This window comes from Haematobia irritans, chromosome 3 (genome assembly GCF_050003625.1).
Source record: "Haematobia irritans isolate KBUSLIRL chromosome 3, ASM5000362v1, whole genome shotgun sequence".
NCBI lineage: Eukaryota > Metazoa > Arthropoda > Insecta > Diptera > Muscidae > Haematobia > Haematobia irritans.
In genome coordinates, this window is record NC_134399.1 from 30,994,287 (window position 1) to 31,018,835 (window position 24,549).

At 32.7% G+C, this 24,549-nt stretch overlaps 1 protein-coding gene across 1 annotated transcript; it reads right to left on the reverse strand.

The window, feature by feature from the left end:
• Positions 1 to 14,088: 14,088 nt before the first annotated feature.
• Positions 14,089 to 19,419, reverse strand: LOC142230824 (uncharacterized). Its single transcript, XM_075301449.1, has 2 exons — positions 16,901 to 19,419; positions 14,089 to 16,840 (listed from the first exon to the last, which is right to left on the reverse strand). The coding sequence occupies exons 1-2, from the start codon at positions 19,417 to 19,419 to the stop codon at positions 14,089 to 14,091; spliced, it is 5,271 nt and encodes a 1,756-aa protein (XP_075157564.1).
• Positions 19,420 to 24,549: the final 5,130 nt, after the last annotated feature.

Genomic DNA, 24,549 nt, shown 5'->3' on the forward strand with positions numbered 1-24,549 from the left:
TGCCCGATTCTATGTTAAGCTTAATGACAAGGGACCTCCTTTTTATAGCCGAACGGCGTTCCACATTGCAGTGAAACCACTTAGAGAAGCTTTGAAACCCTCAGAAATATCACCAACATTACTGAGGTCGGATAATCCACTGCTGAAAAACTTTTGGTGTTCGGTCGAAGCAGGAATCGAACCCACGACCTTGTGTATGCAATGCGGGCATGTTAACCATTGCACCACGGTGGCCCAGCCGATGGTAATGGTGTGATCGGATGATTTCTTCTCGCTCTTATTCACCGACTGTGAGCTCAAAGTAATTGCCGAATATTATTGGGAAAAAGTGCGTAGCTGCCGTACACCATTGACATTGAATTGGTTCTCTCCGATGAGAAGACATTCCAAATTGGGTTTACTAGCCAAAAAGATCAACTGAAAATGTATACCTTCGAGTCTGTATAGTCTTATCACAATGGACTGAATAATCTAAGTGAGCCTGCAACTTAATCGGGCTGCCACTTTAACCTTTAACACTTTCGAGTCTCCCTCAGAACGGCCTATGGTCGCTCGTATTCATCGCCCTTGGGGTGATAGTGAATACTGAATATTATTGGGAAGATGTCCCAAATACAGTAGTGAAGCCCAAGGCTGACGAAAATTCAACTGTCAAGAATAGCTTGAATACGAAGTTCCTCGCTTCATTTCTACCTCACAATGGCCACCAAAATCATCCCATCTCAATTCGTTGGAATTTTGCACCAATGTGCCGATTAACTCAAGACGGCGCTTCATCGGGAATGGGCAAAAATTGCGCAGAGCCACATTCGTACTGCGTGTAATGGCTTTATCTGCAGTTTGAAGGCCATAATTCGTATCAAAAAAAGGCAATTCGAACAAATCTAAAGTGATTCTAAAACTTATTTCTGAAAATTTTTGCATTGGAGCAATAAAATTCAAAAGAATGATGAAAATATAGAATTTTTCTTTGTTGTATCTTGAAGGCTATTTTGTTCTTATATCACATCACTTTGATTCGTTGAAATATCTTGAAAATTATGGAAGTTATAGAGGTTTTTATGGAAAGGCTCAATAATTTATATCAATTATCCGCACCATGGTCCACAAAAGAAAAATTGAGTTCTTAAGCAAATAGGCCATTAAAAGAATGCCGAAAAAAGTTCAATTTGTTTAATAGGAGTCAAAAATACTGATTACTGAAAAAATATTGGATATAAAGTTTAATTTAAGGATATAAAAATTCGAATCAACAAATTCTAATAAATCTAAGTAAATTCCAAGAAAATCATTTGATTTTTCTTGGGTCAATCTGTACTGCAGGCATTCTTTTTGGCTTAGTTTTCATCTTGTGGTGAGAGACACCATTACGTCTAAATCCTTCTGGTCTATTCCATTAACTATGTTTAATAGCACATCTTCATATATGATCATATTTCTGTATTTATACCCCCCCCGATATGTGTACATATTACAAATCTCTAGCCATTGAAGTTGCTTATTATAATGTGTTTACATTTTATCCTTAAAATCAATCACAATTATGATGTTCTGCAAACCTGTATTGTGTGATAAATTAATAATTTGATAATTCAATAAATTAATACAGTTGTAACACTCAAAAGTTTTATATAGAAATTAATCATACAATAAAATGGTCATTATACAATTACTATACAGTTTGCATTACATAATAATTAAATGTATTTAAATTTGTGGACAAACACTTGAATACCACATATAAAGTGTGAATTAAATAACAATTTAATGTTTACAACACAAATCAATATAACACATATGGGGACATATATGGAAGTGTATGAGACTCCATGTATATGTATATGCAATTACTCATACAATCTCATATGTATGCAAATATATAAATAAACGATATGTTCATTTAGCAACTTGCCATAAGGGACTGAGATTGTTTTAAACACTAATGAATTCTGACATTTGTTCACCATGCATTTTAATCATAATCACATTTTAATTACATATGACGGAACAATTTATTTGAAACACACAACGAAAAAAAAGCAAAACAAACACTAGGCCTAATAAAATGTGTATTATATCGCTGCATATGTATTTGCTATGTAATATGGTAATTTATTGTAAATAAAAATAATATGAATACCACAAACCATGAAGTAGGCAATTTATCCCTTTAGGGGGTACCATTGTGCGTATGATTATTAATAATTATGCAGTTGTTTTGAGTTTGGCTCGATAACTTTTTTATTTTCTCGAATATTTACATAATTTTAACACCATTTGAAATTAAGGACATTGAGTAATTAAAATAAGCAATGCAAACAGTTATAATTGTTAATTATGTTAAAGGAAAATGGTGAATGTTATGAAGTATAGAACTGTAAAGTTGTGAATTTCTATAGAAAATGACAAAATCATAAAAATGTTATGGGCAAATTTTAATGTACAATAATATTTATTAACTTCTGAAATTATTTAAAGACTTAAAACAATGGTAGCTTATGTGAGAAGAACTCTAAATTTTCTATAACAATTCTCCCAATTTACTTTCTAATATAGATAATTATAAATTCATGAATGTTTATTTGTTAGTAAAGATTTTTTTTAATATTTCTGTTCCCAAGTAATTTAATGGAAATTCAATTAACACCTCATACTGTAAAATAAGAAATTTCTTCCCCCATATAAGTGGGTATTTAGTCCGAGTTTAGCCGCTAAAATCTTCATTTTTTCACGATTACTTTTCTTTAATAATCCCTTTTAAGGAATACACACTTTGTGAAAATTTACTTTGGCCTATTCCCCATCAAGTTATAATGAAATCTGCAACAAATATGTATAATTTTATGCCTTGTTTTACTGATTAAGTTTTCACTTTAGTGAAAAAATGCCGATTTTAGCGGCTAAACTCAAACTTAATACTCACCTTATCATAGGAAATGAAAAATATCACTTTAAGGTACCAGTGTGCGTATGATTATTAATAATTATGGAGTTGGTTTGAGATTTGTTCGATAACTTTTTTATTTTCCGGAATATTTACATAATTTTAACACTATTTTAAAGTTTTCACATTGTGCATTTAAAATGTTCAAAACAAACATTTATATTTGTTAATTATATTAAAGAAAAAAAAGACAAAAATTAAAAAAAGGAGATCTAAAATTGTCGTATGGGTATGTCATTGACTTTTTATGAAAAAGTCAAAACCAAATTTAATTTACATTAAAACTTCTTTACTCCAGAATTTTTTTCGACTTTTGGTTTATGTGGCTAGGAATATTGGAAAAAAAATATTTTTTCCATCATCTTAAAGTACAAAATGCATAAGGGTTAATTGCTATTCAATCAATCCTTCTATGCTACTTCCAATATAGACCTAATAAACTTTCGCTACCACCCTTGATGCACTCCAATCAGCATTTCAGGTAAGCTTTACCCCATTTCGTAACGATAAATTGCGTTAACACATTACTTTACTTGGGCAAATTAACTTGTTGGTCTTTGGCATAGATTGCTTTGCTAATTGCAATCACCGAAACTTTACAACTGGCTTGAGAGACGAACAGTTTTTGGGGTTATAATGAGGAAATGAAAAATTCTTATCCGAAATGTCCAAACTTGTAATTCTTACAACGTTGCTAGCTTTAAGGTGGTTCATGCAATGAATACCGGAAGATAAAATATTTTATCGAAAAAATTTCTATGGAAATAAAATGTTGACAAAATTTTCTATAGAAATAAAATTTTCCCAATATTTTGCCACAGAAGTAAAATTTTTACCAATTTTTTTTTATAGAAAAATGTTGACAAAATTTTTTATAGAAATAAAATTTGATAAAGTTTTCTATAAATTTTAACAAGATTTTCTATAGAAATAAAATTTTAACAAGATTTTTTATAGAAATAAATTTTTTACCAAATTTTTTATAGAAATAAAACTTTGACAAATTTTTCTATTGAAATAAAATTTTGAAAAAAATTGTCCATAGAAATAATATTTTGAAAAAAAAAAGTTTATAAAAATAAAATTTTGCAAAAATTGTCTATAGAAATAACATTTTGACAAAATTTTCTATAAAAATACAATTTTGTGAAAATTTTCTACACAAATAAAATTTTGCGAAAATTTTCTATAGAAATAAAATTTTGACAAATTTTTCTATAGAAATAAAAATTTGACAAAATTTTCTGTAAAAATAAAATTTTGACAAAATTTTCTATAGAAATAAAATTTTCACAATATTTTTCCACAAAAGTAAAATTTTTACCATTTTTTTTATAGAAAAATTGTGACAAAATTTTTATAGAAATAAAATTTGACAAAATTTTCTATAAAAAAAAATTTGACAAAATTTTCTATACAAATAAAATTTTAACAAGATTTTCTATACAAATAAAATTTTAACAAGATTTTCTATAGAAGTAAAATTTTTAGCAAATTTTTTATAGAAAAAAAAGTTTGGCACAATTTTCTATTGAAATAAAATTTTGAAAAAATTGTCCATAGGAATAAAATTTTGAAAAAAATTTTATAAAAAATAAAATTTTGCAAAAAGTGTCTATAGAAATAAAATTTTAACAAGATTTTTTATAGAAATAATTTTTTAGCAAATTTTTTATAGAAATAAAACTTTGACAAAATTTTCTATTGAAATAAAATTTTGAAAAAATTGTCCCTATAAATAAAATTTTGCAAAAATTGTCTATAGAAATGCTATTTTGACAAAATTTTCTATAAAAATAAAATTTTGAGAAAATTTTCTACAGAAATAAAATTTTGAGAAAATTTTATATAGAAATAAAATTTTGACAAATTTTTCTATAGAAATATTATTAATATTAATATTAATAGAAATTTTTACAATATTTTTCCACAGTAGTAAAATTTTTACCAATTTTTTTATAGAAAAATTGTGACAAAATTTTGATATAAATAAAATTTGACAAAAGTTTCTAAAAAAATTGACAAAATTTTCTAGAGAAAATAAAATTTTAACAAGATTTTCTATAGAAAAAAAATTTAAACGAGATTTTCTATAAAAGTAAAATTTTTAGCAAATTTTTTATTGAGAAAAAATTTTGGCGAAATTTTGTATTGAAATAAAAATTTGAAAAAAATTGTCCATAGAAATAAAATTTTGAAAAAATTTTTATGAAGAATAAAATTTTGCAAAAAGTGTCTATAGGAATAAAATTTTAACAAGATTTTCTATAGAAATAAAATTTTAACAAGATTTTCTATAGAAATTTTTTGCAATTTTTTTATAGAAATAAAAGTTTGACAAAATATTCTATTGAAATAAAATTTTGAAACAATTGACCATAGAAATAAAATTTTGAAAAAAATTGTATAAAAAATAAAACTTTGCAAAAAATGTCTAAAGAAATAAAATTTTTTATTTATTTATTTAATCATATCCTGTACAACAATATTAAATTCTTATAATTAAAGTACTGTACTTTTAATAAAAAAACAATAGGCATTATAAATTATAAAAAGCAAAAATGAATCATCATAATAATAATTTATATTAAAACATAGTGAGATGATTACAAAATTTTGATAAAAATGTAAATATGTTTAAAATTAAAATTAAATTGAAAGGTTTAATAAATTGAAAAAAGTTTTGAACATTTGTGTGTTTATAACAAGCTAATTATTAAATAAATAAATTTTTAGTATCAAGTAAAAAAAATACAAAACAAAACAGTTAAAATATAATATGTGTAAATGATTGATAACTGGATTAATTAGTTTGCAAAGACAAATTAACAAAAATTATTATTTTTTTAAATTTCATTGTGTTGTTAGTTTACTGCAAATTATTAGGTAGATTATTCCAGAGACATATGATGTAAACAAAGAAATTCCACTCAGAAAATTTTCTATAGAAATTAAATTTTGAGAACATTTTCTATAGAAATAAAATTTTGACAAATTTTTCTATAGAAATTAAATTTTGAGAACATTTTCTATAGAAATAAAATTTTGACAAAATTTTCTATAGAATTATATTTTTGACAAAATTTTCTAAAGAAATAGAATGTTGACTGTAATTTCTGTAGAAATACAATTTTGACAAAATTTTGCTATAGAAATAAAATTTTGAGAAACATTTTTATAGAAATACAATTATGACAAACTTTTTTATCAAAATAAAATTTTGACAAAATTTTTTATGAAATAAAATTTTGACAAAATTTTCTATAGAATTAATTGACAAAATTTTTTGACTATAAAAGTAAAATTTTGACAAAATTTTCTATGTAAATAAAAAATTTAGATACTTTTCTATAAATTCTATATCATTAAAAAATTTAATTTTTGTGTTATTTCAGTTTACTTTTTTCTGTATACCGTTAACCGTTTACTTTTTTCTGTGTCTAAAGCAATCACACTATCATGCTTGAGTTGCATCACGAAACACTTTTTTCTGAATGCAGTTGATGAGAATGCTTTTGTAAGCTTTTAAACAATAAAAAGAATTGCAGTAAATCCCTCTCAGACGAACAGTTGCGAAATTATAACAACCTGAAGTTGGTTGCAATTCCTATTAGCCACATTGTATAAGCTTCTTTCCAGCCACACTTTGACATGTTATATTTGTCTCAATTTAATGTGGGGTTGGCTCCAGATTTATTTCTCTATTCTCGGCCCCTGTTATCTCAATGTGATGCCCACCTTGGTTAAATTCATTTTGTGCTTATAATCAAGTGTTTACTTATACTAAGTTGTTTGGTTTTCGGTTTGCAATTAAGGATTGCTCTTGATAAATGCTCAGTCGTTTTGAAATTGCCATTGAAACATTTTTGCGTTTAATCGACATTCAGCACTTTATGCTGGCAGCCTATATTCTGCTAAACTCTGACATTCACACATATATGTAGATTCTCTCTTTTCATTTCTCGTACTCACTCTTCCTGTTCACCCATTCCCTCTCGCTCTCTCTCTCTCTCTGTGTGTAACCAATTCATTTTAAAGTAATTTTTCACATACGACATGTGTCTTTTTCAATTGTGCGGCTTGCAAATGCAATTTTAATACGTTTTCCCCTCACCACGTTTGTGTTGATGTCATATGTTTTACATCACGCATACTCACACCTGAACACACTCAAATGAGTTTTTGCATAAACTTCATGGGTATTCAAATATACTCACGCACACATATATGTACATACTCAAGCACAACTACAACCCACTCTCAATATGAATGCAGTGGCATGCATTTAAATTCTTCAATTGGTGAGTGAGGTGAGTTTTTATGGTTTTTAACACCCCCTCCTCAGAACCCAAAACATTGACATGTACTAGCTTTACCCTTCTAAACATTAATGCATGGTGCTTTTCATTTGTTTACTTGTTTTTTTTTTTTTTTTTGATGATGGTTCGATTGAATGAACTAAAAAGGCCAAAAATTGATTTTGTCATTGATTTGATAGCGGCTTTGATTGAAATTTATTTTCATTTGTTCAATGAATTCCAATTTGGTGCATTTGAGTAACATTTCTAGTTCCCAGGTCATTACGTTGCATTCGTTTGTTTGATGACGATGGTGATGACGATGATTTATTATAAATAAAATAGTTTTACATTCAATCTAAACGACTTTGCCTTTCATCACAAGGCAATGCAATTGCTGTAAATTACCACACATTTGTGTGTAGAAATTTTTGTATGTCAGTGCAGTCAGGTGAAGTGCAAATCAAATAATTCAGATGTGGAAAGTTTGTGATTGCATGTAATTTATTGAAATGAAAAGATATAAGTTTCAAACAGCAGCAGCTTAAATATGTGCAAACATTTTTGTAATATAAAAAAATCATATTTTGAGAATACGGACGCACGAACAATGTTAAATAAATAAATTGTAATGTTTTAAGATGGTTTAGTAGTCGACTGAGGAAAACCTGTGTTCGTCTACACACAAAAAAATTTTTTTGATTCAATCACGAAATTAATTGATCCAATTAATTTTTTAATTGAAATGTCTTCAATCACGAAAATGATAGTATCAATCACAGTTTTAATTCTTGATTAAAAAATTAATTGATTGCATTGCCAAATTTCAATTAATTTTTTAATTGATTCAATTAAAATTTTAATTGATGTTGATTGCAAAACTCAATTAATTTATCAATTAAAAAAGGTAACTATTTTCAATTACATTCTGAATTGGCTTAGAATTTTTATTTGGATTAACAATTGATTGTTTGAAAAAAATTGTAATTAAAAATTTAAAAAAAATGTTCATCATCATCATAAACTGACTTAGTCTTCCAAATTTGATTAAAAGTTTATTGTATCAATTAACTTTTTAATTAAAAATTTAAAAATTTTCAATCATTGAATTAATTAACTTAATGTTTCTATCTTGATTAAAAAGTTAATTGTACCAATTAATTTATTAATTGAAAAAAATTTAACTTCAATTAACTTTTTAATTGGAAATATGTTGGTGTTATTTTTTTCTGTGTAGGATTACTTTTAGGGACCCACAAAATGCAGAAGCATGCTAACTGCCGACAAACCAGAAACATACCAACTGGCGAAGTAATAAGAGCACAACCAATCTAAATGCCAAAGAACTTGAAGCGGAAGCAATCTACTTGCAAAAAACCAGTCCAGACGCAGGAACTGTTTAGTGCGGAAGCAAGCTAAATTCCGAAATTTTGACAGAATTTTCTATAGAAATTAAATTATGAATAATTTTTTCTATAGAAATAAAATTTTGACAAAATTTGTACAAAATGTTCTATAGAAATAAAATTTTGACAAAATTTTCTATAAAAATAAAATCTTGACAAAATTTTCTATAAAAATAAAATTTTGACAAAATTTTCTATAGACATACAATTTTGACAATATTTTCTATAGAAATAAAATTTTGACAAAATTTTCTATAAAAATAAAATTTTTACAAAATTTTCCATAGAAATAAAATGTTGACAAAATTTTCTATAGAAATAAAGTTTTGACAAAATGTTCCATATAAAAGTAGAAATAATTTTTTACTATAGAAATAATACATTTAATTTTTTTTTTTTTCAAAATAAAATTTTCTATAGAAATAAAATGTTGACAACATTTTCTATAGGCAACGAATTTAACAAATTTTTTATAGACATACAATTTTGACTAAATTCTTATAAACATACCATTTTGACAAAATTTTCTATAGAAATGAAATTTTGAAAACATTGTCTATAGACATAAAATTTTAACAAAATTTTTATAGACATAAAATTTTAACAAAATTTTCTATAGAAATAAAATTTTGACAAAATTTTCTATAGAAATGAAATTTTGACAAAATTTTCTATAGAAATAAAATTTTGACAAAATTTTCTATAGAAATAAAGTTTTGACAAAATGTTCTATATAAAAGTAGAAATAATTTTTACTATAGAAATAATACATTTAAATTTTTTTTTCGAAAAAAAATTTTCTGTAGAAATAAAATGTTGACAACATTTTCTATAGGCAAAGAATTTAACAAATTTTCTATAGAAATAAAATTTTGACAAAATTTTCTATAAAAATAAAATTTTAACAAAATTTTCAACAGAAATAAATTTTTTACAAAATGTTCTATAGAAATGAAGTTTTGACAAAATATTCTATAAAAATAAAATCTTGACAACATTTTTTATAAAAATAAAATGTTGACAAAATTTTCCATAGAAATAAAATATTGACAAAATTTTCTATAGAAATAAAATTTTCATAAAATTTTCTATAGAATTGAAGTTTTGACAAAATGTTCTATATAAATGTAGAAATACTTTTTTTCTATAGAAATAATACATTTTAAAATTTTTTTCGAAATAAAATTTTCTATAGAAATAAAATGTTAACAACATTTTCTATAGGCAAAGAATTTAACAAAATTTTTATAGACATCAAATTTTGACAAAATTCTTATAAACATAAAATTTTGATAAAATTTTCTATAGAAATAAAATTTTGAAAAAATTGTCTGTGGAGATAAAATTTTGAGAAAATTTTCATTAGAAATACAAGTTTCTATAGAAATAAAATTGTGAGATAATTTTCTATAGAAATAAAATTTTGACAAAATTTTCTATAGAAGTAAATTTTTGAGAAAATTGTGTATGGCGATAAAATTTTGAGGAAATTTTCGTTAGAAATGAAATTGTGAGAGAGTTTTCTATAGAAATAGGTTAGGTTGGTTAGGTGGCAGCCAGATGTATCAGGCTCACTTAGACTATTATGTCCGTTGTGATTGTGAACTTCTCTCTTATCACTGAGTGCTGTCCGATTCCATGTTAAGCTCAATGACAAGGGACCTCCTTTTTATAGCCGCGTCCGAAAGGCGTTCCACATTGCAGTGAAACCACTTAGAGAAGCTTTGAAACACTCAGAAATGTCAGCAATAGAGGTGTTCGCTTGAGTGAAAGTTCATTCACACTCACGCCCATTCACGAAGCAAACTGTTTATTCACGCACGATACATTTGGTAGCCACTCACACTCACGCACGTTCACGAAAACAAAATCGGTACTCACGTATGCTCACGCACGAACTTCTTTTAACGACGCTCGATTCACGACAATTAACGTGACTCGCTACAAATTCACGAGACTCCCGACATTTTTCAACCGGGAAAGAGAAAAGGTAACAAAATTACTAAATAGGATATAGTTCGACAGCTAAATAAAATTCAGTTATCATATCAGAAAGAATTAAATCTTGATTTTTTTTTCGTGGGCGTGATTTTGCAGAATTTTTATTCACGCACATTCACGAACCTATTTTATTTCTCACGCACGACATATTACTTTTATTTCCATTCACGCACATTCACGAAAGTTTCTTCAGATTTTGTTCACGAGTCACGTGATTCACGTGTGAATCACGCGTGTCACGCGCACACCTCTAGTCAGCAGCATTACAGAGATGGGATAATCCACCGCTGCAAAATTTTTTAGTGTTAGGCCGAAGCCGGAATCGAACCCACGACCTTGTGTACGCATGGCGGGCATGCTCACCATTGCACCACGGTGGCTCCCTTCTATAGAAATAAAATTTTCATTCGTTTTGTTTGTTATTGTTGGCTTCTCTTCAATCGTTATTGTTGTTTTTTTGATCTCAGCTTAAAGCCATGCATTGACTAAACTACAAGTGTAGCTTAACCAACAGAGGAAAAGTATGCTTGTCAAATTTATTTGGGCAAAGCCCTATAGACTGCAAGATGGTTGGATGTACAGCTGTTTCGGAATTACCACATTCCTCATCAGCATCCTCTACTTGCAGCAAAACTATCAACCAATTATCAGAATAAATTCGGGTAATTCACTCAACCCAACGTGAACTACACTTGAACCTCCCGAAAAAGGGTTTGATAGTCGGCTACTGCCTAAACAAATTTGCCAGCATATCTCTTTTCCTTTGCCAAACTCAAATCATCGATTTGTATGTATTTGGCTGGGTTTGTTTTTGAGCGTGCCAAATACATACAAATCGATGATTTGAGTTTGGCAAAGGAAAAGAGATATGCTGGCAAATTTGTTTAGGCAGTAGCCGACTATCAAACCCTTTTTCGGGAGGTTCAAGTGTAGTTCACGTTGGGTTGAGTGAATTACCCGAATTTATTCTGATAATTGGTTGATAGTTTTGCTGCAAGTAGAGGATGCTGATGAGGAATGTGGTAATTCCGAAACAGCTGTACATCCAACCATCTTGCAGTCTATAGGGCTTTGCCCAAATAAATTTGACAAGCATACTTTTCCTCTGTTGGTTAAGCTACACTTGTAGTTTAGTCAATGCATGGCTTTAAACTGAGATCAAAAAAACAACAATAACGAAATAAAATTTTTACAAAATTTTCTATAGAAATAAAATTTTGAAAAAATTTTCTATAGAGATAAAATTGTGACAAAATTTTCTATAGAAATAAAATTTTGAAAAAATTTTCTATAGAGATGAAATTGTGACAAAATTTTCTATAGAAATAAAATTTTGAAAAAAAATTCTATAGAGATAAAATTGTGACAAAATTTTCTATAGAAATAAAATTTTGAAAAAAAAAAATCTATAGCAATAACATTTTGACAAATTTTTCTATAGAAATAATATTTTGAAAAAATAAAATTTTGTGAAAATTGTCGATAGAAATAAAATTTCTATAAAAATAAAAATTTGCCCGAATTGTATATAAAAATAAAATTTTGATAAAATTTTAAAAATATTAAGATAACAATTTTCTATAGATATTAATGTCCATATTCATAATATTTTACTGACAGTTTATCGAAGGAATTTGTATGGTAATTGAATGCGTAGCACCGAAAAATAAAATAAATAAAAACACAAGGGATTTAGTTTTTCTTTTCAATGATGTTTCAATAAAACGTAATTTTATTGAATTTTTGGGAGATTATTATTTACCTTTTACAAAACAATCGTTGGACGGACGTAATCCAGAAACGAATAATAACAACAGCTAGACGCCGCAAGACGGTAATGGCGCGACTCGTTAGAAAAATGTAACGAATTGTGCTGAAAGCACAGAGCTGCATCCAGAGCTTAGGGTACATTTTCTAACGAGGGGGAAATTGTCATTTTACAAGATTTTAAGTCCCCATCTAACGAATAAATTTTGACCTTACGAATTTGAACTTAAACATTCCGCCCGCCTTGCAACATCCAGCTATGTTGTAATTGAAATTCATTAATACATAGACATTACATACAATATTTTAATATCAAAATAAATATAAAATGCGATGTCAGTTTCATTTTCAAATTGAGCAATTTTTTTTTTTTTTTATTAGTTCTTTTAATTTTTTTTCAAACTTCATGAATTCTTAACTAAATGCTCGTAGAGCCGTTGACCCGGAGGGTCTGCAGTGTCTGGGTTATTGGCCAGGATGACCTACGACACATATTCATGGTTGACATTGCCCTGAAATCACCCAGCCGAATATCGTCAGCTGCGCCAAGGGGAATCCCGGACTCGAAAACATTTGAGGCTTAATAACCCTTGCGTATACGTCGGGCCCCAGGACCAACCCCACCCGGAAGGGCGATAAAACACTGGATCGGCCAGCTGGAGACATTCAAAATGCTCTCGTATGGAGTCTGGAGCCGACGCCGATGGGGTGACCACACGGGATAAATCTGTCACCCGGGCGGAAAAAATCAATTTATTTTCCGCGTTGTGCCGGGATACGACGATCAGCGGACAAAAGGCGTTCTGCGCTGTCATTGCCGAAGTAAGCCGTAAGCTTTGGGCAAGACTACTGCATATCATACTGTACCCCGCACATGGGTCGAGGACAGCTCTGACGGGAATTCGACGACCGGACAAGACGAGTATCAACACAATAGTGGGACCAAGCGTAACAGTTGGTTGCAAAACTAACAACGGACTAAATATGGGGGTTGCATTTGTAATGCAGTACGCGGACGAATTAACGGACGGACTTGAATTTGACTTTCTCTTAGACAAATCGGACGATGGAGCGGAAGGACGTTGTTGCTGTTCGAAGGAGTGCAGAAGCGTATGGTGGCTCTCTCCGCATTCGCGACACCTTTCGCGACTATTGCAGGTCGACCGCATGTGTGACCTGCCCAGACAGTTGGAGCACACCCGATGAAGAACTACGGTGCGCAGCCTTTGCTCCAACCGCATTTTCAAGAACCTGCGGCACGACCGTAGATTATGCTTCCGCCTGCATAACACACAATTGTTCAAATGAAGCTTTGGGCTCGAGTCCGAATTTCTTTGGGCAGTCCCCGTAGGGGAAGACGAAGATTCTGCTGCCTTAGTTGCAGATACTTCAGCTGGAGCCGTATCAGCCCCCGACGGAGGGACAACTTTTTGTGTCGGTACTACCTCTTGTGAAGAGGCGACGACTGGGGTCATCCCGACGTCAGGGACCTGCTCGATGGCTGGTAACGGCTCGCGAAGAACCGGTGCAACATCACTTTCTATAATCTCTCTTTCCTCATCGGACATCGGGACGTCATCTTCGTAGTCAGGGAGAGTCTTAACAATTTCCCTCATACTTTCCATTGTACTGCGAAAAGAAAGATGACGCTTACTATATGAACGATCGAAAACTATTCGGTCAGTATGACCAATTTTACCACCGGTCGTCTTACAACACCGTTTGCCGTTCTCACGTCTGCAACTCTAACGCGACCGTCAGATCCTGGGTGGACGTCATCCACACGACCTAATTTCCACGATGTAGGAGGCAATTGCTCATCACGAATTACTACCAAGTCCCCTACTTCGATATCACGCTGTGGAAATTTCCATTTATACCTTTTCTGTAAGCCTTTCAAATATTCATCTTTCCACCGTAAGCAGAACTGTTGCGACAGCGCCTTCATTTTCCTAAATCGATGCACCAAATGAAGTGGTGATTCCTCCTCTAACTGTTCAGGAGGCGCCAAGATCGGAGATCCTACCAAGAAATGGCCAGGCGTAAGTGCTACCAATTCTTGAGAACTTTCACTCATTGGGCACAACGGCCTAGAATTTAAACAAGCCTCAATTCTCGAAAGAACAGTCGAAAACTCTTCAAATGTAAATTTGAATCCTGATGCATGCTTCCTAAAATGCGTCTTGAAGCTTTTGACAGCAGCCTCCCAGAGACCACCCATATGTGGCGCCCCGGCAGGGATAAACTGCCAGGAAAGCTGCTGAAACTGGTATGCGGAACACACCTTATCACGTCCTTCCTTAAAAACACATCTCAAATCCTTTTCCATTTCGCGTGAAGCGCCTACAAAATTTGTACCATTATCCGAAAAAATGGTCTTGGGACAACCGCGTCGAGATATAAATCTGTGAAAAGCGGCCAGAAACGTTGTCGTAGACAAGTCTGATGTGGCTTCCAAGTGTATGGCCTTCGTCGAAAAGCATACAAAAACGCAAACATAACCCTTTGTTATCTTACATGCGCGCCCTATAAATGACTTAATTTCGAAAGGCCCCGCAAAATCAACGCCAGTCGTAGTAAACGGTCTGGTAAGTACAGTTCTCTCCGGTGGGAGAGCCGCCATGATCTGCGTACAAGACTTCTTCCTATCCAACAGACACCGTTTACACCGGTTAATAGTCGATCTAATCAAAGATGTTAAACGAGGAATCCAATACTCAATCCGAATAAGACGTAGAACCAACTGGTTTTCTCCGTGAATAGATATGTCGTGAACATATTTCACCAGTAACCTAGCGAATCTACTATTATACGGCACTATAATTGGATGTCGCTCACTATACGAAAGGGTAGGACACCTACTCAAACGACCATTCAACCTCATAACCCCCTCCTCATCCAGGAATGGATTCAATGACAACAACGAACTCCTGGAACCTAACGGTTTCTTTTCCATCAAACAACCGTACTCATCTGGATAATGAGCCCTTTGAGAAAGAACAGCTAGACGTAATCTCACTGCCTTTAATTCGGTTGCCGTCAACGTCGTGTCGTGATACACATTTCGACTAGCATGTGAATAATGGGTCCTTTGATAAAACCTAAATATATACGCGATGACTCGTAGAGCCCTATCTAACGAAGAAAATCTCTCTAAAATGTCCTCATAGTTCGTAAAAAACGATGCGTGAGTCTTGACCGCCCGTACCTCAACGTCAGTCTCAAGAGGGGTCAAATCACTAATATCCCACTGAGAACTAGCTGAGCACAGCCACTCTGGTCCATGCCACCAAAGCGTTGAAACTGCCAACTCTGCAGGCGACACTCCGCGACTTCCCAAGTCGGCCGGATTGTCCTCAGAACGAACATGGTACCAATTCTGTCCCCCAGTATTCTCCTGAATCCTACATACGCGATTCGCAACGAAAGTAGACCACGCAGATGGCGTCTTTCGAAGCCAAGAGCGGACGATCGTAGAATCCGTCCAACAATAAACACGGCGAAACTCAATATCTAGCTCCCTGGCTATAGACTTGTAAAGTTCTGAGGCCAAAACTGCCCCACAAAGCTCCAAACGTGGCAAAGATATAGATTTGATGGGGGCTACCTTAGTCTTACAAGATAGCAAATGTCCCTGCGGCGTAACCACACGAACATATACTACCCCCGCGTATGCTTTTTCCGAGGCGTCGGAAAAAACATGTAATTCTACCTCACAGTCTGTGGAGTAATTGACCCATCGAGGAATACGAACGTGATTCACATCCTGATAGGTCTCGACAAACTTTCGCCATTGTCGCTCAGTTTGTAACGGAAGAGACTCGTCCCATCCTATCTTATCCAACCAAACCTGTTGCATAATTATCTTCGCCACTATAATAACTGGCCCCAGCCAGCCAACAGGGTCAAATAGCCTAGCTATAGCCGATAAAACCTCTCTCTTCGTAAACCGAGATTTTTGCTCAATCGGTTTCATCTCAAAATAAAACAAGTCTAACTGCGCATTCCACCTAATGCCCAACGGTTTCGAACTACTGGCCTCAACAAACTCCAGTAATTTGGCGTCAACCAAATGGTCAGCCGGAAGCGATTCTAAAATGGCTAGCTCATTAGAAGTCCACTTCCTCAGTTCGAACTTTGCCGATGATAGTACTCTAATCAATTGGTCCCTAGATTCAACAGCAGTATCCACGTCATGGTATCCTGTCAAAACATCATCCACGTACATGCACCTTCGTAGAATATGTGCCGCGTGGGGATAGTCATCTTCGGAGTCATCGGCCAATTGCAATAACGTCCGTATGGCTAAATAGGGAGCACAATTCACTCCAAATGTCACGGTCTGCAGCTCATAGTCTTGTACATCTTTTTGTGGGGAGTCCCTAAAGACGATTCGCTGCAGAGAAGTATGGGCCGAATTTACCCTAATTTGGCGGTACATCTGTGTGATGTCGCAATTAAAAACATATTTGAAAAATCTCCACCTCAAAATCAAATGAACCAATTCCAATTGTAATGTGGGTCCCACATAAAGAATGTCGTTCAGACTTTTACCATTTGTGGTCTTATGCGAAGCATTAAAGACAACTCGAAGTTTGGACGTCAATTTGTCCGGATTGATTACCGGGTGGTGAGGCAAGTAACACAAAGTTTGGTCTGAAAGAGAAGTCGACAACACTGGTCTCATATGTTGCAAGTCCAAATATTCTTTAATCACCCCGTCATACATTAATTTTGTTTCAGGCTTTCGTAAAAGCGAAGCCTCACCACGAATAAACTGCTTCAAACAACTTGTCCGCGAATGTCCAAGCAAGACGTGTCCCTTTAATTCGGGTTTTATCGGAAGAGTCACTACGTATCTTCCATCGGAATCCCTATATGTGGTATTCTTAAAATTTTCCTCACAAAATTTATCTGCGGGAGAACAAATTGCCCGTCTTGGTAAGTCCTCTAATTCCCAAAAGCGAAGAAGAGTCTTGTCAAGACCATCTTCCTCCATAAATTCTACAGTCGTTGAAAAAACTGTCACACTGGAAGTGGGAATTGAACCAGTAATGAGCCAACCGAAGACTGTCTGTTGAGCAATCAACGAACCTAAAATACCGGAGCGAACCCCCTGTAATATAATTCTGGGATACACGTCTGCCCCCAACAATAGATCAACCGGACGACTATCGAACAGATTAGGATCAGCTAAACGCAAATTTGGCAAACGTGACATATAATTCCGACTCACTTGGAAAGACGGTAAATTCCCAGAAATCCTAGGCAGGACCAACGCAGTCGCCTCTACCAAGACCGACTCATCTATTGGTGACCCTATACTCAGAGAGCAAATACCGCGAGAAGTTATCGAAACCGATTGATTCACGCCTGATATCGAAGACGTCGCACTCGTTATCGAAATCCTAAGCAACTTTTGCATTTTTTCGGTAATAAAGGAGGCTTCCGATGCTGGGTCAATAAGAGCCCGAGCTGGGTACGTCATACCCTGATGAACGATGTTCACCATAGCCGTCCCTAATAGTACCGACCTGTTCTGGGAAACATGAAATACTTGCCTGGCCGAAGTGCCAGACACGATTCCAGACGAAGTGGAAGGCTGCGGGTCAATCAAACCGCTAGAATCCGTAGGACGAGCGGCCGAAACCGTCGAAGACGTAGTCGCCACATTCGTAGAATGGGAAAAATCGCGATGAAGCAAAGTATGATGCCTTCCTTGACACTTCTCACAACTGCGAGATGTAGCACAGTTGTTAACGTCATGTCTACGAGATAGACAATTGAAACAACAGCGGTACCGTTTCACAGCAGTCAACCGATCATTCACAGAAAGATTCCTAAATTTCGGACAAACACGAAGATGATGGCTTTGTCGTGGACAAAGAACACACATCTTATCGACGGAATCTCTAGAAGAATGAGAAGTGTATTGCGAATTACGCGACCTAGATGGCGAAGATTTCGGAGCTGCATTCGTAAAATGCGTTCGCAGTTTCCTGCCATCAGTTCTCTTCGAAGCATCGATACCCTTCAAATCGCGCAGACACGTGAGTGTCTGAATCCTTTCCGTAAGAAAACGATCCATGTCCACCCAAGACGACAACGCAGACTTATCACTTATACCCTGTTCCCACAAAGTAACACTAATCTTCGGTAGACGTTGCACACACAAATATATCAAAATCGGATCCCAATCGTTCGTAGGAACGTTATTCACAGCCATCGCCGAAATACATGCGTTTATACCACGTTGCAAGTTCTTCAACCCAGAACTTGTCTCAGTGTCTAAGACCGGAAGGTCAAAAAGAAGCTTCAACTGATTGCTGACTAAAATTCTCAAGTTGTCATAAGTTTCCCTTAACGTCCTCCAAGCTAACTCGAAACTCCTATCAGTGAGAGGAAATCTTCTTACAACTTCACGGGCGTCGCCACTAGTCTTTTTGAGCAAATGACACAAGCGCTCAATATCACTCAGACGGGAATTTTTTACATAAACAGCAGTAAACAAATCCCTAAATGTTGGCCAAGACTGAAAGTCACCATCGAAAACCTCAATATCGCATGGTGGTAAAGCCAAACTATGGACCGCACCATGGTCAACACCTAACAAAAGAGAATTTCCCGATACATCCACATTACCAGAACGAGCAGAAATATCCGCCACATCGGCCTGCAGTATAGGAGTTGACGCCCTATGAACGGCTTTTAGACCGTCTATCTTCCTTTCGATAGAGGAAACAATACGAATATAGGCATCATAAGTTGCCTCATACTTGCCGTCAGCAGATTCTACCTTTCCCTTATCTGAATCCTCCTGAAGATCGTCTAAACACTCCTCATACCTCTCTTTCACTTTCTCCCAGAGTGATTTCGCCTCTTCGACCTGAGCCCTTAGAGAATAAACATCTAAATTCTCCTCCTTCAAAGAGCTAACCCGTGTCCCAAACTTCACAACCGCATCAGCGGCTCTAATGAATCGCGCGAATGTATTAACTGGCATATTGAAAATAATTTAGCGTCACAAAAATTCACAAAAACTCGTAAAGTATGTGAACACGCACTTATCGACAGCGAAAACTGGCCGAAAAATCAATAAATTTGCACAAAATGCCCAAAAATGCAAAAACAAAAATTTACAAAATTTTTCTTTCAGTGTATCAAATTCTCACACTGCACCAAAATTACCACAAAATTTCTTGAAGTGTAAACAATTGTTCGTAAAACAACCACTTCAAAACTTAAAATCAAAAATTTCAAACAATTTGTAAACTATTGGACTATTTTTCTCTCAGTGTAGAAACAATTAATTTTCGTTCAGTGTACCGAATCACAAAATATTTTCCCCTTGTACAAAAAATAGGCAAATTATTCAAGTCAAATTCTAAAAATCTCAAAATTCTACTAAAATCTTCGAACTATTTCTCTCAGTGTATGAATGAATTTACGAAAATTACGCTCAGTGTACCGAAGAATACTGACTGCCGCCAATTTGTATCAAAACTTCACACACGAAAACCAGATGATCAAAAAAATTCAACAAATTATAAGAAATTATAAAAAAATGTCTGTAAGACCAAATGTAGGGTGCACGGACTGTAAAATACACCTCTACACTTCCACGCCAAATAATCTCCCAAAAAAAATTAAAAATCACAAATAATAAAAAATATAGAAATAAAAATATATACGTAATATATACGATAAAATAAAAATTATACGATCGTACCGGACCGCCTGTAGGGTGCACAGTGACCAAAACGATAATTTTTACTAATGCGCGTAACGCTAAGGGGTCATACAACACGATAACCCAAAAAACTCAATTTCAAAAATTTTTATAATTTTCTTCAAAATATTTACAACTCGCGGCCCCGTGAGGGTTAACAAATAAACCAAAGAAACACAGCTCAAGAAAAATATGTATGTATATACGTGTGTGTATCACTGATCATACGTAGGTATGTAATTCAAACGTTGACTGCAGTGACGATTGATGTTTGTTTACAATAGTAATACGACCAACAGAGCCTTTGCAGTCTGCGTGTATTTTGTTATTGTTTTATTTACTTCAAGTTAAAGGCAACGTAATTGCAAATAATGTTTTGAAGTAAATAAGCACTGTCAACGTTTAAATTCACCACACAACACCAATATATACAATAGATTCTTCACTTTTTATTTTGATTATTCTTTCACTTGAATATCATTTAACAAAACGAAATTAAACAAACGAAAGAAATGTGCGTACGTATGTAGCAACGAATATGTGCTTATTGAAATGCAATTTGCCGTCGGCAAAACGAAATAATTGAATCAATGTTGTAAAACGACCGCGGTTTAAATTTAAAACACTCGCGATTTGCTCAATTATTTTAATAAAACACTGACATACGCACCTGTGTGTTGATATATAATTATTTAAATAAATTTTCAATTTAAATTCTCCACAAATATGGCTGCAAACTGGCTGCTTTTTTGTTGTTGCTTCACAATATCAGCACTTTCCTTTGAAAAAAAGACAAAACAAAATCCTTTATTAATTGCTGTAAGCAAGTATCCGGCTCGAAGGACCAATGAATGCGTAGCACCGAAAAATAAAATAAATAAAAACACAAGGGATTTAGTTTTTCTTTTCAATGATGTTTCAATAAAACGTAATTTTATTGAATTTTTGGGAGATTATTATTTACCTTTTACAAAACAATCGTTGGACGGACGTAATCCAGAAACGAATAATAACAACAGCTAGACGCCGCAAGACGGTAATGGCGCGACTCGTTAGAAAAATGTAACGAATTGTGCTGAAAGCACAGAGCTGCATCCAGAGCTTAGGGTACATTTTCTAACGAGGGGGAAATTGTCATTTTACAAGATTTTAAGTCCCCATCTAACGAATAAATTTTGACCTTACGAATTTGAACTTAAACAGTAATAGTAGTTTACGTTAACTTTTATGAATATGGGGGTTAATTTTTAAAAAATTATCTATAAAAGTAAAATTTTGCCAAAATTTGCTATAGATATAAAATTTTGTCTAAATTTTCTATAGAAATAAAATTTTATCTAAATTTTCTATAGAGATAAAATTTTTAGAATATTTTCATTGGAAATAAAACTTTGACAAAATTTTCTATAGAAATATATATTCAAAGTATATTTATAGACGCAAATAAATCGTCGCTATTAGAAGTAATCAAAAAATAATTTTTTTGAAGAAACATTTCATTTCATTTCAAACATTTGTTATAAACAACCACAATAATTTGATCAAACACAAAATATTTTTTTTGTATTTGGTAGCTGTTTAATAAAATTTTCTTCAAACTTTGTTAGATTATATTTGGTTCGAGTTCTCATGTCATATTCCTAAAAATCATAAATTCTTTTTGATACAAATACTTCTGAAGTGGTCTTCCATCATACGCTAGTTGTATATTTGGGATTTGTTTTAATTTTTTCTTCCTGGAAAAAATAAAATTGAACCGATTTTTATTTTATTGTTTTTTTTTTTTTTTATTGAACAGTTACAAAAAATGTTGTTTTTTCGACTGCGGACAAGTGGAAGATTTTTTAACAGTCTTTTTTTATTTGTATTGTTTTCTAATAATTTTGATCTTGGCGAAATCATGCCGGCGATATGTATTGTAAATTTTATATAAATTCTTACGATGAAAAATAAAGACATAAACAGTGATTAATTCGAAACCTCTCAAACTTTGACACTTTGAAAACTGGACGCCTCCCAAACATGGACATTTTTCTGGGGACGTTTGCTATATTAAAATATTAAAATTTACATATCATACTTGCACAACTCTCAAACGTGGACAAAATTTAAGCGACTGTGGGTGTCCACCTTTCAGAAGTTTCAATGTATTTTCAATTTTGTACAAATTCTTGAATGTATGTATGTATGTATGGGGGCCATGGGTTGTATAAGTTATATTAATTCGGTTGTACACTAGAGCGTATGAATACCTTTTAGGCAAAGAAAAGTTTCTTTGTTTCTCTTATATGCTTCACATTTCATATCAATCCTTGGCCTAATTTATAAATGTCTCATTAATGTCAATCATACTTTAATTACTTGGAATGGATGAAGGAGATTAAATTCTTTTTGATACAAATACTTCTGAAATGGTCTTCAATCATAGTTGTATATTTGGGATTTGTTTTAATTTTTTCTTCCCGAAAAAATAAAATTGAACCCATTTTCGTAGAAATCTGTAAAAAAAAGGATAGTAAAGACAATAATGTCCAAGTCTGTAACCACAATTGTGGGTATATTTAATATCTTAATGATATACTGCCTTTGATTATGATACATTTCCTTTAGCTTTTTTTGTTGTATACGCAGTTAATATTATTTTTTTTCCAGAGTTCCCAGTATAATGCATATACTGGCTGAGGAGAAGATAATTTCCTAAAGGTTTATATTATAAAACCAAATATCCTTTTCCTGCTAGGATACCAAAGGAAAATATGTATATTCACATAAAGTCTCTTTAATTGTGGGTGGAAGTTGAATGTATGCACAGCCAAAAAGAGGAAACCAAAAACACGCAAAAAACCAAAGATTAATTAAAAATTAAATGACCATGAGTTGCTTTATTATGAGACAATAAAGTTCTGATTATGATGGGCCATGTTGAAGCAGCCAATGTTGCTGATATACCGGATTGTGGTGGTTGAAGCGGTTGTGTTGCATATCCTTGGTGGTAATTGTTGATTGGGAATGTTGAAGCTCTTGTTTGCAGGACTGTCGGTTTGTGTCCATTGTTATTTTACGCTTTTTTTTTACGGCCATGTTCATTGTTTCATGGAAATGGCCTTTTCGTGAAATGAAAGTTGTAGAACAGTTGTCATGGCAATTAAAATTATTGACAGCATTAAATTGCCAGCCACAGTGAAAATGGATGCATGCGATGCATAGAGTGGTCGCAGAGTTTGCAATCTTTTGCATAATAATAACAATAATATTGGAAGATTTATATATAACCATGACATTAACAACTATTAAAGAAATTTACTATTAATTTATTTTTGGTAAATTAAAAATATTATTTCTTCCAAAAAAAAAAATATATGTTTCTTCTTTTTAAACTCCAATAAACTATTTAAATTGTCATTGCTACAAAATAAATAAGGATTTTTCAAATTGCGAAATTTTATGGCAAATCATTAGTTGTCTGTTATCCAATAAGGATAGAGACAAGCACAAATGACCTGTCCCATGAACACACAAATACAAAGGCAACACAAGCTCAAAACTAAATATCCCACAAGTAATCCTAGACTTTTCTCAAAATATATCCCATTTATTACCTCACTCCAAGCATACAAGTAAAACATAGAAAAGGTATATCAACATATCGATCCCCTCTCTCTCTCTCTCAAACACATCAACAAACTCATGTAATAATTTATCATTGTCATGTACATTATATGGTCATGTATGTGTTATCCCCTATACTCGTATATGTATATACATATAATGGGAATGGTACGCAATGAATAGGACCAAATGAGTTTTGTGTAAATTTAATAAAACCTTAAGCCGGAATAGACATTTTGCTAGATGGGCTAGAATAATTAAGGCAATGTTCTATAAATTTATTTGCCAATACATTAAAGAACATTTTGAATTCCAAGAGCTTGGGATTACAATTGCTTTGCATAGAGAACTAAAGAGATATATTTTCAATTTTGTAGAAATTCTTAAATGTATTTATGTATAGGCCTTAGGTCGTATAAGTTATATTAATTTAGTTGTACACTAGAGCGTATGAATATATTTTATTATTTGTTACTTATACGCAATAGGGGAAAAATAATGCTTATTTAGTTAATTGTTACTTATACGCAATAGGGGAAAAATAATGGTTATTTAGTTTTAAGTCGAATATAAATTTATATACCCATTACTATATGAACGGTTATAAATATTTTGTTAATTTAATGAAAACGCATCTACAGTTTTCTATTCCAATCCTAAAAAAATATATATGACTTTGATAAGGGAAATTTTTGTAAATAATACAGATATGTCTGTCATTCGCCAGCTTTCAGTAGCAAGAATACCGATTATTATTATTTTTTTTTAATTAAACAGTTACAAAAAATGTTGTTT

Bases quoted from the DNA above. Each gene is read 5' to 3' on its own strand.
- LOC142230824 (XM_075301449.1), bottom strand. From the start codon at position 19,419: ATGCCAGTTAATACATTCGCGCGATTCATTAGAGCCGCTGATGCGGTT. The intron at 16,841-16,900 runs GTGGAGATTTTT...CCGCCAAATTAG, and splicing joins TTGGTTCATTTGATTTTGAG to GGTAAATTCGGCCCATACTT.